This window comes from Carica papaya, chromosome 1 (assembly GCF_054855325.1).
Source record: "Carica papaya isolate Zhongbai chromosome 1, ASM5485532v1, whole genome shotgun sequence".
Lineage (NCBI taxonomy): Eukaryota > Viridiplantae > Streptophyta > Magnoliopsida > Brassicales > Caricaceae > Carica > Carica papaya.
In genome coordinates, this window is record NC_142309.1 from 5,556,320 (window position 1) to 5,571,198 (window position 14,879).

Consider the following 14,879-nt stretch of genomic DNA (forward strand, 5'->3'; position numbering starts at 1 on the left):
CATAATAGACAAATCTTATTTTCAGGATCTATGTCATTGATTACACAATTTATCTTCTTCCACCTCTGGCTCTGTTGTTGCCCCAGAGGACAAAATGTCCAAAGGAAGTAATTGGTAGGTTACAAGTTTATTATGATAATAAAATAACTTCACTGACAATAATGCTTGGAATAAATAAGATATTTTTATGAATTATATTTACATACCCTTAATAGTTAGTTGAACTAAAAGTTGATTAACAAATAAATGTCAAGATATTCTCATAAATCAGACAGAAACATCTCAATAAACTGATTAAGAAGGGATTCCAATATAAATTCTTTTCACTCAGCATGAATAACTAATACACCCACTCTTCCTTCTAAAAAATTATCAATTTCCCAAAGCACAATCTGTACAATTGCAAAACAAAAAACAAAAGAAGAAACCATTGAAGCCAGCCCTTTGGAGCCCTGATATAGACCACTATTATACAACATAAAGATTTCAATTCTGGAATAAGCTTCAACTATAAAACTGTGTTCTTTTAAATAATCTAAACTCTCTCTTTGAAAATTAAAAAAAAAAAAATTAAAAATTAAAAAGGGTTTTCACCTTGGACCAGATAATTCCATCGCTTGAGCTAGTAGTGAAGAGTCATCGGTGAGATCAGAATATCTATCTGAAGAAGAGAATTCATGGGGCTTGCCCTTTGTTGTTTCAACCCTCTGAGAGGCTTCCCATCTTTCTGCTAGCCCATCACCTTCGAGCATTCGAACAACTTCCGACATTTTCGGTCTGTGACCTGGAAGATATTGGGTGCATAGCAAAGCTACTTGAACCATCTCCTCTAGTTCAATCCTGTCATAGTTGTTTTTCAAGTCCTTGTCTACAAGCACTTCAAGTTTCTTCTCCTGATGAATCTTCTTTACCTGAAATCAAGAATCAGTATCAGATATGTGAACTTCAACATTTAAATATTGTCCTAACAAAGTGAAATCTGATATAAACTGGTACTCACCCAGTCAAGCATGGCACCTTTCTGATTAGCTGCCTTCCCAAACTCTAGGGCTCTTTGGCCTGTGATTAGTTCAAGGAGGAGGATACCAAATCCGAAGACATCTGTTTTCTCTGATGACTGGCCTGTAGAAAGATATTCCGGGGCTATATGCCCTACGGTTCCCCTGACTGCTGTTGTGACATGTGAGTCCTGGTGATCCAAAAGCTTCGCCAATCCAAAATCTCCAACCACTGCCTCACAATAATCATCAAGCAGTATGTTTGCAGCTTTAACATCTCTGTGAATTATCTTTGGATCACACTGCTCGTGGAGGTATAGTAGTCCTCTTGCAGCTCCCAAGGCAATCTTCTTCCTGGTGCCCCAGTCCAAGACTGGTTTTCCTGTCAAACAAAAATTTCAGGCCTAGTTGAGGAAGCTGTTGTCATTCCAAAATGGCAATTCAGTTGATAGTATGTGTTATGGATTATACCTTTGAGACGCGAAGCAACACTGCCATTTGACATGTAGGGGTAAACTAGAAGCTTTTCTGTGGGTGTGATGCAGAATCCGTACAACCTGAGTAGGTTACGATGTACTGCTAGGCTGATCATCTCAACTTCTGTCTGAAATTGAATCTCTCCTCCAACAGCATTCCCATCTTTGAGCCTCTTCACAGCTACAACACTCCCATCTGTGAGAATTCCTTTGTAGACATTCCCAAAACCACCCTTTCCGAGTATGTTCTTGCTGCTGAAGTTGTTTGTTGCAATTTGAAGTTCCCTGAATTGGAACCTCCTCAAATTGCCAAGGGAAACCTCCTCATGGTGTCGGTCTGAAAAATTTTCAAGAAGACATCACCAATTACTTGTTGCTTGACTACTATTCTAACAAGTGTCACAATTGTCTTACAGTTAAAAGTCTTGTGACAAACCTTTGACATCGAAGAAAATCTGCTCATTTCGTCTTTGCCTCCACCAAAGAAGTAATCCAAATACAAGAATGAGGAGGGAGACAGACCCAACACTTGATCCAAAAGCAACAGCCACTTTATGACTTCTAGGTGTTCCCGGATATAATAAACTGGCTTTAAGAACAAACAGAATATACATCAGAACACTTGATCATTAATGGTTCCAAATTGAAGTTTCAGAAAACAAAAACAGAATTTAGAAATCCATACTTTCTGTGCTATTCAGGTTCATAGACATTGGCATGAGTGTTGTTCCGTTGCAGTCTGGTTCAGACCCAGTTGGACAAATTAAAGGGTTCCCAACAATGCTGCAGAAAAAGAAAGCGGAAGCAAAGTTCAAAACCCTAATACATATTGGTGAGGGAGATATAGCCATAAATCAAGAAAGACTTACGTGAATGTCTTAGCAGCAAATCTGGGTACTGGGCCACTGAGGTTATTGTATGACAAATCGCTGAAATTAACAAAAAAAGGAAAACATATATTATCATAACCAAGACTGGGAATTTTAACAGAGGCAAACAGAAGAACAAGAATAACTTAGAGGCACTTACAGAAAGGCAAGCTGGGTCATGTTAGCTAAGGATAGAGGAAATGTTCCAGACAGACTGTTATTGTTCAGCCGCCTAAATTCGATATCAGAGAAGTAAATGTCAAATTCAGACCTCATAAGATTCATATTAGATAAGATGGAATCATAAAATCTTCTTCTTACAAGTATTGGAGGCTTCTCAATTGTCCTAAAGAAGAAGGAATTTTCCCAGAGAAAAAGTTATCAGAAAGATCAAGTGTGTGAAGCTTGACTAGCTTTCCTAGCTCTTCAGGTATTGGTCCAGATACGTTGTTGTTCTGTAATAATCTGCATAATATTACACAAAATTGAAAAACTCTTGACAGAAAATCAAACATTCTCTGCGCCAAAGCACCATATCTCTTCTGCAGATACTTACACTACTTGAAGATTTGTTAAGTTGCCTATGCTGGGAGATAGAGTACCAGACAAATTCTGGCTAGGAGTGCCCCTGCAACGTATAGCCAGCCATTTTCACAACTATGACAAGAATATGATAAGTGCTGATTTTTTTTATTGGAGAACTTTGTTTAGAACAAAATGCAGAGGTATTATTAAGAGCTTACAGGCCAATGACAAAGCCTTCTGGCGAACAAGTAACCATAGTCCAGCTACATGGATCAACAGCATCTTTATCCCAGTTCTCAAGAACTCCATGAGGGTCATGAAGAGAAGCTTTTATATCCATTAAAGCTTGCACTGAAAACAGAAAATACCCATTAAGAAAAATGTTCACTTGTGTTTCTAAAAGCAGACAGAGAGGAAGAGCAATGAAATTCTGAAACTCAAATTACCTTCATAGTTCACTCCTTTATCAGAAAGCAATCCATCCGCAAAGCCCAGAAACCACAAGAAAGCCAGAAAATAAACAGAAGCTTCATTTCTTCCGCTTCCCATTGAATTGAAAATTGAAACTAACAAGAAGAAATAGTAGCAACCCAGTTGCCAGAACTAAGTTTATTTCATCAGCAGCACAAAAAACCTGGTTTGAAAATTAGGTTTTGTATTGTTTTTCAGGCAATTTTCAGATCAAGTAGCAGTTGTTGCTTTGCACATACTAGAAATCCATTCACTAAAATCTTGTGTCAGGACCATTGGAATAGAAAAAAAAAAAGAAAAAGAAAAAAGATATAAAACAACAGTTTCATTGGTAGTGTAAAGTGGAGTAGCATGCCTGTCACTGCATCAGGAAAAAGAATATATAACACCCATCACCCTAAAAAGAACAAAACAACCAAAATCTAGTTTATATTCAAATTGAAGGGAGAGAATGGGAATTTCCTCTTTACCCCCATTGTTAGTAATGCTTTTTTCCCTTTTCTAAGAAAGGCATATACATAAAAATACATACATATACATATATATATATGTATATTGTCTTTTTCATAGTACTGTAACAGTTTAGAGCTAAAAAGGGGGACAAAAATTGATTTGCTGTTAAGATTAAATCTCTTGTTATTTAGCTATAAAGGTATTTTCTTACGAGATAAAATCTTCTTCCAAATAATCTAATCTGCATACTCTCACATCGACTTTGTGCATTCAAAATTTTACTTTTTTTTTGCAACAGACTAGTAACTTTACAAAAAAAGATTTCCATAATTTGGTCTTAGGAATCAAATTTTTTACGTTACTTATAAATTAATTCTTAGTTGATACGGAGCTAAAACACATTTGGTTTATTATAGAATTAAGTGAACTAAAGAAAAATACACGTAGAGAGAGAAATGTGTCTTATTCCCTATAGATGGATATAGCCAATGTCTTTATACCCAAGTATATACATCCATGAAAATGTAAATCTCAAGAAGCACCTTTATTGGTTTATGCATTACTTAAATTTGCACAAACACAAGATGGGCAGAGAGAGAGAGCATATATGTCTTTTAATTATTAAAAGTGATTATATATATGCTTTAGTTTTTATATAAGTAAAAAAGAAAAAGGCTTTTACCCTTTTTTTTTTTTTTTTTCTTTTGGGTAGAAGGGAAATGCTTTACTTGGATCAATGGGGGAGGGAATCCAACATTCCCTGAGTTTGGCTATTCAGTAAAACACCCAAAAACCCTAATTAAATTTAATGGGTAATTAGGATTAGGGTTAATAAAATTGGGAATGTGAGAATCTCGAGGAGGAAATTGAGGGGGTGGGGGACTCGAGATTGATGATGGATTTGGTCACCCACCAAATTTGTTCATGATCATGACCCACCCCCTTGAGTATCTTTGTTCTTTCCTATTTATATAATATTGAATTTCCTAATTTTATATTTCATATTTCTTGCTGCCAATTTGATTATCTTCTCTTTTGAGCTGTAAAATCCAAGTACATACACCATTTTTCTTGTATTAAGAATAACTTTTCCTAATCAACCATATCTAGTTAAAATAATTAAAGATTTGTACATAATTAAAAAAAAATATGTTCTAAAATTAATTTTATCAAAAATTTATTATTTTTTTAATAAAAATTACATTTATAGTTAAAAAAATAAAAGAGAGAAAAAAAAAATGTAGTTTCTGGAGATTCCATAAACCACTACAATCACCAGCATTGTTTTTCTTTGTCAGCAGGCTGCAGGCAGTCCTTCCCACAAAAAAATAAAAATAAAATTATTAAAAAAAAAAAAAAGCTATAAGCTTTTCAAAAAGCAAAAGCTGCATGTCCTTCATCTTTTCTTTTTCTTTTTCTTGTTCTTTTAAATCATGAAGAGTAAATAATGTGAATTTCACATGCAACAATTATATGTAAATACATATATACATACATATATATATATATATATTCTTACCCAAAGGATATATTGAATTTCAATGAGTTCCTTTTTTTTTTTTTTTCTTTTTAATCCCAGATACAATTTAATTTATGAAAAGAAAATTCAAGTAAAATAAAATTATGCATCTTTTACAAAATATTTGTGTTTCTTGATGTAATATGCATTAAAATTCATATTATGTGAGAAATATTTATTAATTATAATATAATTTTTTAATTAAAAATATACAAGAACAAACAATCTGATTGAAATTCATAATTTATTACACAGAGAAGAAAATTATTATGAAGCATATTTTTAAAATTTTAAATTAGTACGATGAGTTAGTAAGAAATCAAATAATAATTAAGGGATAAGTGTAATTTTTTTTTTTTGGTAATATGATAAGAAGTAAATTAACTTGCATTTTTAAAGCATTCAACTAATTGTTGAAATATATGTAATTAATTAATAATAAAAATAAAATAATTCAACAAAAAATATAAATTTTAGATAAATCATGTTTCAAAATAAAGTTTTATGATATTATCTTCTCAAAATTTATTTTTCTTCATTCTGAAAAATACATTTTCATTATATTAGTTAAAAAAAATGTATAATATATCTTCCTTAAACAATTTAAGAGTTACTGACTATTCAATTCAAATTTGTTGATCCCAGAAGCATTATTTTGTTGGTATAACTTTATCTAAAAGCAATTCAGAAAAGAAAAAAAAAAAAAGGGTAAAAGGGATTTGATGAAATTAGCTTAATCATACATAGATATACATATACATACACATATATATATATATGTATATGAAGGAAATTATGTGGGGGGGGGGGGGGGGGGTCCAATCAGAAAACAAAAGGGTAAAAGTGGTTCGATGAAATTAGCCTAATCATACATAGATATACATATATCTTTATATGTATATGAATTATGTGGGGGGGACGGACCCCCAAGACTCGAAGTAAGCTTATGGACACTCATGCTATGAAAAATTGACCTAACACAGAGAAAAGAACAGACGGTATTTAATGCTACAAAATGACAAAAATATCCATCCATTAATCTCCCTAATTTCCCTTGGAAACAGCTAGCCATAAATAATTAGTCTTCTTATGCCAAAATTACCCAAGGTTTTAACCTTTCGATTGTCTTTTTTCTTCACTCCTGTCTTCGTAAACCAACAATGACAGAGTGACGAGGCTCTTCAGATTTCAACTCTTAACAGGCCTATTACGGGCATGACATTGAAACCCACTCGTCTCGAATTGGAGGCTGATAAATTTACCCACCCACGTCGCTGGAAAAATAGTAGTTCTTACCCATGGTTAATTACTTATTTTAGTTTGTACCGTAAGGGCATTATATGAGGCAGCCGTCGTGTGTCAACAAACTGCAGATTTAATGTTCCTTTGGACGAGTTAATTTCGTGATCATGGTTCGAACTTATGGGTCTATAGGACATACGTATCATTCTTCGGTTTACCAAAAAATCTCTTTTTTCGTTTTTTTTTTTTTAATTTCATACATCTAAAAATATATAACGAGACATTTAGCCATTAGATATTAAAGATTATATGGCTCTCTTCTTTTTTTTTTTTTTAATAATAAGAAGATCTTTAAAATCATAAAATGAATGCTAAATTTTTAATACAAAAAAAATCATTTCGTTATCTATAGTTGCGCAAATCGTATCTCACTATTATTAGCTATCAAAACTCATTTACTACCAATATTTATATGCTCGTACCATACATATCAATTTGGTTATCTCGATTGAAACTTTGTAATAGATTTTTATTGGGTGCGATGTAAATTTAACATTACATCTTATTTAAAAATGGATATTTGCCCGACATCATCTCCATTTTAAATTGGAGAAGAAAAAAAATTTATATCCACTCTTATCATTGAATGTTTGTAGTACACGAAATTATCTCTTTTAATATTAAAAATATTCTGTTATCTCTAAATATTATGTTAGATTTTGTTTGATATTAATATAAATTTTAAAAGTATAAAAGTTATAGTTGAAAAATAATTTATATATATTGTGTGAAAAGTGATTTGTATGTATCGATTTCATAGTTATAGTTGTTGGATGTGAGTGTTAATAAGTTTTAGAGTTAGAGACTAAGGATAGTAGTAGTTCTCTTTATTTAAAAAATATTCCAAATGATGTCTTTACATGTATTTATAGATGTCTTAAGGAGAATCTGTAAATTTTTTCTTTTTCTATAGTTTTACACAACCTTATATTTTCTCTCTTTCTTCCATACAATTTTACAAGTTTCTAGAATCTTTTATCATCTTATAGAATTCTCTTTTAATATCTTCTAAAATTTTCTAGAGAGTTTTTAATTTTTCTACAATCCTCTATAATATTCAAGTAAAATTAAAAAAAAAAAATGTATCATTGATTTAACGTATTAATTTTCTCTTAAGGGTTAGTTATTAAGCTCTTAGTCATTTCGAGATGTTTAAACATCCACTTGACTCTAAAGTATTAGATATTCTGTCATCTCTTGGGTAATAACATCTTTAAGGTACAAAGTACTTTATCATTTTCTTAGAGTGTTAGGCACCATTATGATGAGATCATGATCCTTACCTATAAATTATCGTGGTAATTTTTTTTTAGTACTGGAACACTTAAAATAACTTGAATCAATAATTAATGATGACGTCAAGATTATTTCATGGAAAAGAACGTGGATGCTTTAGTTATTAAGGCTCTTGAGGGAGTGACTTAAGCATAACAGAGCTTTAGAGTGGTATGAAAAATAAAATACTCATGTTTATCTAAATATTCCATGACTTTAAATAAAAGCTAAGATATTCATGGAAATATCTATCATAGCACGAGGATTATGATAATCATGAGCACAATAATGCTGTCAATGGAATAAAATACATAAATTTCATACAAATTAGTATTATGTTTAGATAAATTTGACGATTTATCATATTATTCGAGACAACATATTTATATTAAGAAATAATATTTAGATATAAGAATTATAACATATATGCATACACCTATCATCAATTTGTTATAAAATAAGATGACAAATGTAAATAAAAAGAACCAATATGCCTTTTACTTGGCTAAATATTAAAAAGTACGTATAAATTGAAATGGAACTCCTTTCAAATTTCAAACAAAATTTTGATTAACCATATCTCAAAAGGGTTTTACGTTCTTATAATGTTGTATTCGATGATATTATCGCATGCTGAGATGGATACATCAATTTTGCAAAAAAATATTTCATTTATGAATTACATTGATCAAATTGTAATCAGACTGCAGGGATTTAAGGAAGCAAATCAATGTTAGAGAGCACGAGACACATGATGGGCATATATAATTGTAGTTAATATTGATAATTATATGTATAGAGGTGGGATTTGGAACCCAAAGAAAATTGAAACATTGTAGTTGGGAGTGGACCATGAGAGAAGTAACAAAATGATGATGCATGTGTTATGATGTTGCTTCAATGGAGGGAAATTCAAGTACAAACCCACATGAATTCAGCTTCCATTTTGTCCTATTAACATTCATATGCATGCATCACTCAACTTCTCTCATGCCATATAGCCCATAATCATTTTCCCCCAGTAATTTATTTATATTATAAATATATATTTGGAAGTTTAAATGTAACTTAATGTTGTAGTGAATAAACTTATTTTTTTTTTTGGTGTGTTATACATATATATATTAAGTTAAATAATAAAAAGCTCTTTAATAAAATGAAGTATATTTGTGTCATATCACATTAATAAGTAGCAATGATATTAATGATGTTGCATGATAAGATGCTAAGGCCACCAATCCAAAGGTTATTTCACTTTCTAGGATATAAATTATTTGTTTGAATTGATTAATAGTTGTACATGTGTTTATATATATATATATATATAATGTAATTATAAATATTATTTATACATACTAATTATTTATTAATTGAATAGTTGGCAGTTCTCTTTTTTTATTATTTTTTTAAAAAAATTATGAGCTTTATTCGAATTATGTATTTTTATTTACTTTTATTAAAATGTTTTGTTATAATTAGTATAGATTATTATATAACCTAAATATCTTTTCACTTGAAAGGAAAAGTGTTTGTTGTACATCACCTTCAATTTAATTGTAGATACATATGATGTGGTGTTAACAATGTTTATAATGGAATTAGGGCATGATTGAAAAAGGGTCAGTGGGCATCACTTATCCAGCAGTCATGAGTACTAGAGCGGCTATATATATATATATATATATATATATATATGTATACATATATGCATGTGGCCCTCATCAATTAAAGTTATAAGCTTTATGCAAATGAGGATTATTATAACATACACACCACAACCTCAAAAAAGAAACACTGAATAAAGAGGAAGAGGAAATTAAGGAATATTTGTAAAAGGAATTAAAAGAAAGTTAATTGTGAAAGAGTCTTGAGGTTTTAATGTTGTCTCACCATATTGACTGGCTAATAAATTCCTTAGAATTCTAAACTCTATATGTGTGTGTGTGTGTGTGTGTTTATAATCATGAAAACAATACTAATTTTAGTTTAAGATCATAAATATGAATTTAAAGTATTATGACTATATTTAAGTAGACAAAGAAACTTTAGTGACCCATTAATAAATAAAAGTAATTGCTTTGATTAATGAAAATAAAGATAAGGAAAACAAAAAGGATATGTAGTAGGTGTATGTATGTGTGTGTGTGTGTGTATATATATATATATATATGGATATGGAAAATGAAAGTAAAATGGAGAGACAGAGATTGGGATTATTGGGTATTTTTTTTCAAAGGACATTTTCTTCTCTATTTGGTCCCTCTCCCACCTTTTGATCTCATGCTAACCTAACTCTCAAAAACAATCTTATCTCCTTTATTTTTCTTCTTTCTTTCTTTCTTTCTTTTTCTAAAGCATGTGGAAAATTTGTCCCCCAATATCATAAAGCCTATAATTATTTATTAGTTTATGCATCTACACACACACACACTCATACAAATATATATGTATATATATATATATATATCTAAATCCATGTGTGTGATTGTGTGTGTTAGTTAATTCAGAATAATGGTAATTCTAATTATATGATAGCTATATATAAACTAACCAATATATATAAAATCATGACAAATTTTAAGTAATATATGTGTATATTATAATCAACATTCCTAGCTAATTTTTAATAAATGTAAAAATTTTAATAAATTCCATAATCATAATTCAAACAAAATAATCAATTTTATACATAATAATTTAGCTTCAAATTCTCTAGAAAAAATCATCATCAAATTTTGTCTTCCAATGAAATTTACATAATGGTCATATATAGAACAAATATGTATATATATATATATGTGTAACTAAAGAATAATATAAGGTGAATTCTCCAAATTAGGGGGATGAATGTTTTGGATTTTGTCACATGAAGTAAAAAAGCAATAATAAGGTAATAATTGCTTCATCTGTTTGAAATTATTGAGAAGATGATTCTTCTGATCTTATCTTACACATGGAAATTGACACCCAAATATTCCAAGTCTCAGCTCCCTTGGCTACCTACTACTACAATTTAATCTGACAGCAATGGTTCAAATGAAATTAGATAGATATCAATACATATATATATATATATATATAGGAGATATTAGAGATGTGTATATATATATATATATATATATTACAAAGATATATCTGTATATGCACATAAATGCAAGTTTGGTATTTGGTGAATGGTGGTCCCATATATGTACAGAAAACTTGTGACGAGCTGCGGAAGTAATAGCTACTAATCATAACAAAATGATGGCCTTTCTTGTCGCATTTCTCGTAAGAACCTCTCTTGTCCACCCTTGTTTCCTTCTCTGTAAAAACTGCCAGCAGGAACATACACATACATACATACATACATACATACATATAAACCATATGTACACATTTAGATAAACATGTATTCAACATTCCAAATCAGAAAATTTAAGCCTTTGATTGAGCTGTCACCCTCATCGCGTTTTGCTCATTCACGAGTCCTAATCTTGGAAAACAAACTTATATATATATATATATATATATATATAATTATATCAATTTATTCACAGTGAGAAAAAGCTGGTGCCCAGCAATGGAGGGTTCTGCAGATCAGTTGGTTAACATGGAGGGATGAGTTACTAAGAACAAGGACAAGAGTACAAGAGAAATGATGAATAATTTTTGAAAACAAAGTTAGAATATGTCAGCCTCAACCAACCAAATCGAAGGGGACAACTCTCACACACCCACTTCAACTAGAATCTCACTAATGAGGTTCATGATCATAATCATTCCTTAATCAAAAAGTTTGAGTCGCATGCATAAACGATAATGTTAATGTTACGTATGTTTATGCCTAATGGAACTCTCATAAGCTAAATATATACATTTTTTAATATAAATTCATACAATGAAAGGAAAATTCAATTTCTTTTTTTATTAATTTGCAATTTGTTATTCTAATATATATTTCAAATATATGGGTGGGTATATATAAACATTCATATTCATACAACTCTTAAAATTTCAAATATATGAATTATAATTAAGTATAATTCATTAACCATAATTAAATATAATATATGAACTATTTAAAAATACTCAAAAGACACATATTAATTATTATATTAATAACTTATATTTAACTTAATTCTCTAGTAACACAAAAAGAATAGACACCTTGAAATTTGCAATTATTATTTTCAACACTCCCCTTTTCCTTTTCGTTCCCAGATTAGCACGTAATCTTTAAGAAAATTTCAAACTTGAATAGTTTGGTAAAAAAATTCATAACTTGATTTTGAGTTTTCAGTTATTTGAGCTGAACTTTCTTTTTAATAATGTAATCCCTAATGAAATAATACACTGTATCTACTAGCTTGCTTTAGTCATAAAATACTTAGATTCTTGACTAATGTTTGTATTTCATTCAATAACTTACTAAGTCATATAACATGACAAATAAAAGAAATTGTCGCCACATATTCAAATTTACAAGTTGATAATGTCATAATAACTTACTTCTTAAAACTCTATTTAATTGCACAATTACATATAAAAAAAATATATAATTAATTTTATTTTTTCTATCTCAACACCTCTAGCAAAATTATTATTGCAAAATTCTACAAGGTTGAAATCATTAGATAAAGAGTAAAATAATTCAAAATCAACAGTACCTTTAAGATAAAATAGGGTTCTTTTAGTAATATTCGTGTGAGAAATGATAGGGAATTTTATAAAACAACTTATTAAGATATCAATATCTCTACGTGTGATTCGTTGAAACATAAACTTTTCTTTTCCCTATACCTTTCGTTCTAGAAAAATAAGTTAAATAAATTAAATAAATATCTTCATTATTCATCTTTGGGATTAATAAAGTAAATTAGATAGTTATATGAGTGAAAGAAAATTGCTTATAAATTGGCAGTAAAAATAAAAAATTGAGTCTTATTTTCTGCGTACAAGAGTTAAGCGGAAGTAAACATAAGTTGAAGAGGCACTTTACCCCAAGATTGGTTGATTAGTCATCCTGGCTTGTACTTAACCGCAAAAAAAATATTAAATCTTATAAAAGTTAAGTATCTTAAATTTTCCACAAGACTTTTAAAGAAAGTATATTCTACGTTTTTTTTTCTATTATCAAAATTTGACAACTTGATTTCATATTCCACTAATATAATGGTAAGTTAGGTTTCAAAGTTCACTAAAGCAAATACTATAAGTCATTTACTATCAACTTATAATACACTCATAAAATGACGAATTTTATGTCCACACTAAGGTTTAAAATTATGATTTTTAAATAAAATACAATAATTTTAATCACGAAATTATTGTATTGTTAATTGTAAGAGGTAATTTAGACTTTTAAGTCACCAATAATATCTTTTTAGAATTTATGAATTTTAAGTTAGAAATGATGAGTTTTTTAAATATTGCTAGTATAATTTTTAAGGTGCTTAATTTATAAATGTCAAATTCTCTGCTACTTAGAAAATTATAAAAAACTTTAAAATGCTATTTGAAAATTACAAACTTATATGTGTATATATATATATATATATATATATATATATAAACATACATATATGTACACACACACCAATTTACAAGGTGAACCAAACACTTGCCATGGTAACCAACCAATTATTAATCACATGAAAGATTGATTGATATCATCTTCAAAATACTCAAACCTACTACTAGTCAAAAGAACATTTAATTGAGATTTGAAGGAGGTCCACCTCTGAGAGCCAAAGATCGTTCTGTTTCTTCTTTCCCAAATGTTAGGTTTTGGTGCAAAACTCAGTCGTTTCAGACTGGCCCGCAGTCATAAACAAGAACTGTATCATGTATTTTCAAAGTTGGATGATGACTTGATACTCCACCTTACTAAATAAACGTAACATGTTTAATTTATGAAATTGAATAAGTTTATCAAGCTACACAAAAAGATAAACTACATAATAGTATATATAATTTGAATAATTGTGTCTACTTGAGTATTTTATATTTATTTATTTATTTATACAAAAAGTTTAATTATTTTAGTTTTAAATGCAAAATTACTCACACATATACCTAAAACTCTTATTCGGCCTAATAATAAGGTTTGAATTAAAATATTTAAATTTGTTGATATTTATTTTCATGATACATGACATCTTAATATATACTTATGCATCTTTTCATGTGTGTGATAAATAAGTATTTAGTTATGAATTCTTAAGAGTAATAATTAATAAGAAAGTGCATGTATTGTGGTGGGTCTTAGTACCTCATAGAGGTTGGAACAACTTGTTTTATGGTTGAACATTAATGCTTGCTTTTGATATTGGACATATATATAGGACACACATGTGTATATATATATATATATATATATAATCAGCATTGAAATCAAGCAAGATCCTAATGAGTATGTAATAATTATTGTTCACTAATTTTTTTCAGTTTAGGTTTCAATTTCAAGTACACACGAGTTTTGTCTTCACAAGATAAAAATAAAAATGAAAAATAAAAACAAGATGATACATATCTGAATCTGGACACCCATTAATTATTTGACTGACCCACATCAATGTTTTATCCCATTTACATATTTTTCCCATTTTAACCATGTGGGTCTCTTCATCATTAGCAAGTTAATCATGATGCACCCTGATGGGATCCAACGGCTGATGATCAAATTAAAGTTAACTAACAAATAAATCTCTTTAAAATCCATCATGGGTGTTGTCTTTGTAAGTGTAAAAGCAATAACTATAGTAACGGGTATTGTCAATGCTGTTTCAAGCATCCTGTTGGTAATCTTTTGTGGATTGCATTATTGTTCTTAGTATACTATTTACAATGTTTGTGATGGTTTATGAGGCCTTTAAAGTTTAAATGAAGCTAGCTAGCTATCATTTTTAGAAGTTAAAGATGGGTCGTCAATATCAGAGACATATATACATGTATATGTATATGTGCATTAATCAAGAAAAGAAGCACTGAAAGAGAAAATTAAGGAGTG

General features: G+C 29.5%; 1 protein-coding gene across 1 annotated transcript; it reads right to left on the minus strand.

Annotated features, from left to right (window-relative positions):
• Nucleotides 1–291: 291 nt before the first annotated feature.
• Nucleotides 292–3,748, minus strand: LOC110813076 (protein CLAVATA3 INSENSITIVE RECEPTOR KINASE 5-like). The gene is made up of 11 exons (XM_088216504.1): nucleotides 3,315–3,748; nucleotides 3,087–3,219; nucleotides 2,900–2,971; nucleotides 2,665–2,808; nucleotides 2,504–2,575; nucleotides 2,344–2,403; nucleotides 2,160–2,257; nucleotides 1,911–2,063; nucleotides 1,470–1,811; nucleotides 1,001–1,380; nucleotides 292–911 (listed from the first exon to the last, which is right to left on the minus strand). Exons 1-11 carry the CDS (start codon nucleotides 3,415–3,417, stop codon nucleotides 591–593), a joined length of 1,878 nt encoding a protein of 625 aa, XP_088072630.1. The 5' UTR covers nucleotides 3,418–3,748; the 3' UTR covers nucleotides 292–590.
• Nucleotides 3,749–14,879: the final 11,131 nt, after the last annotated feature.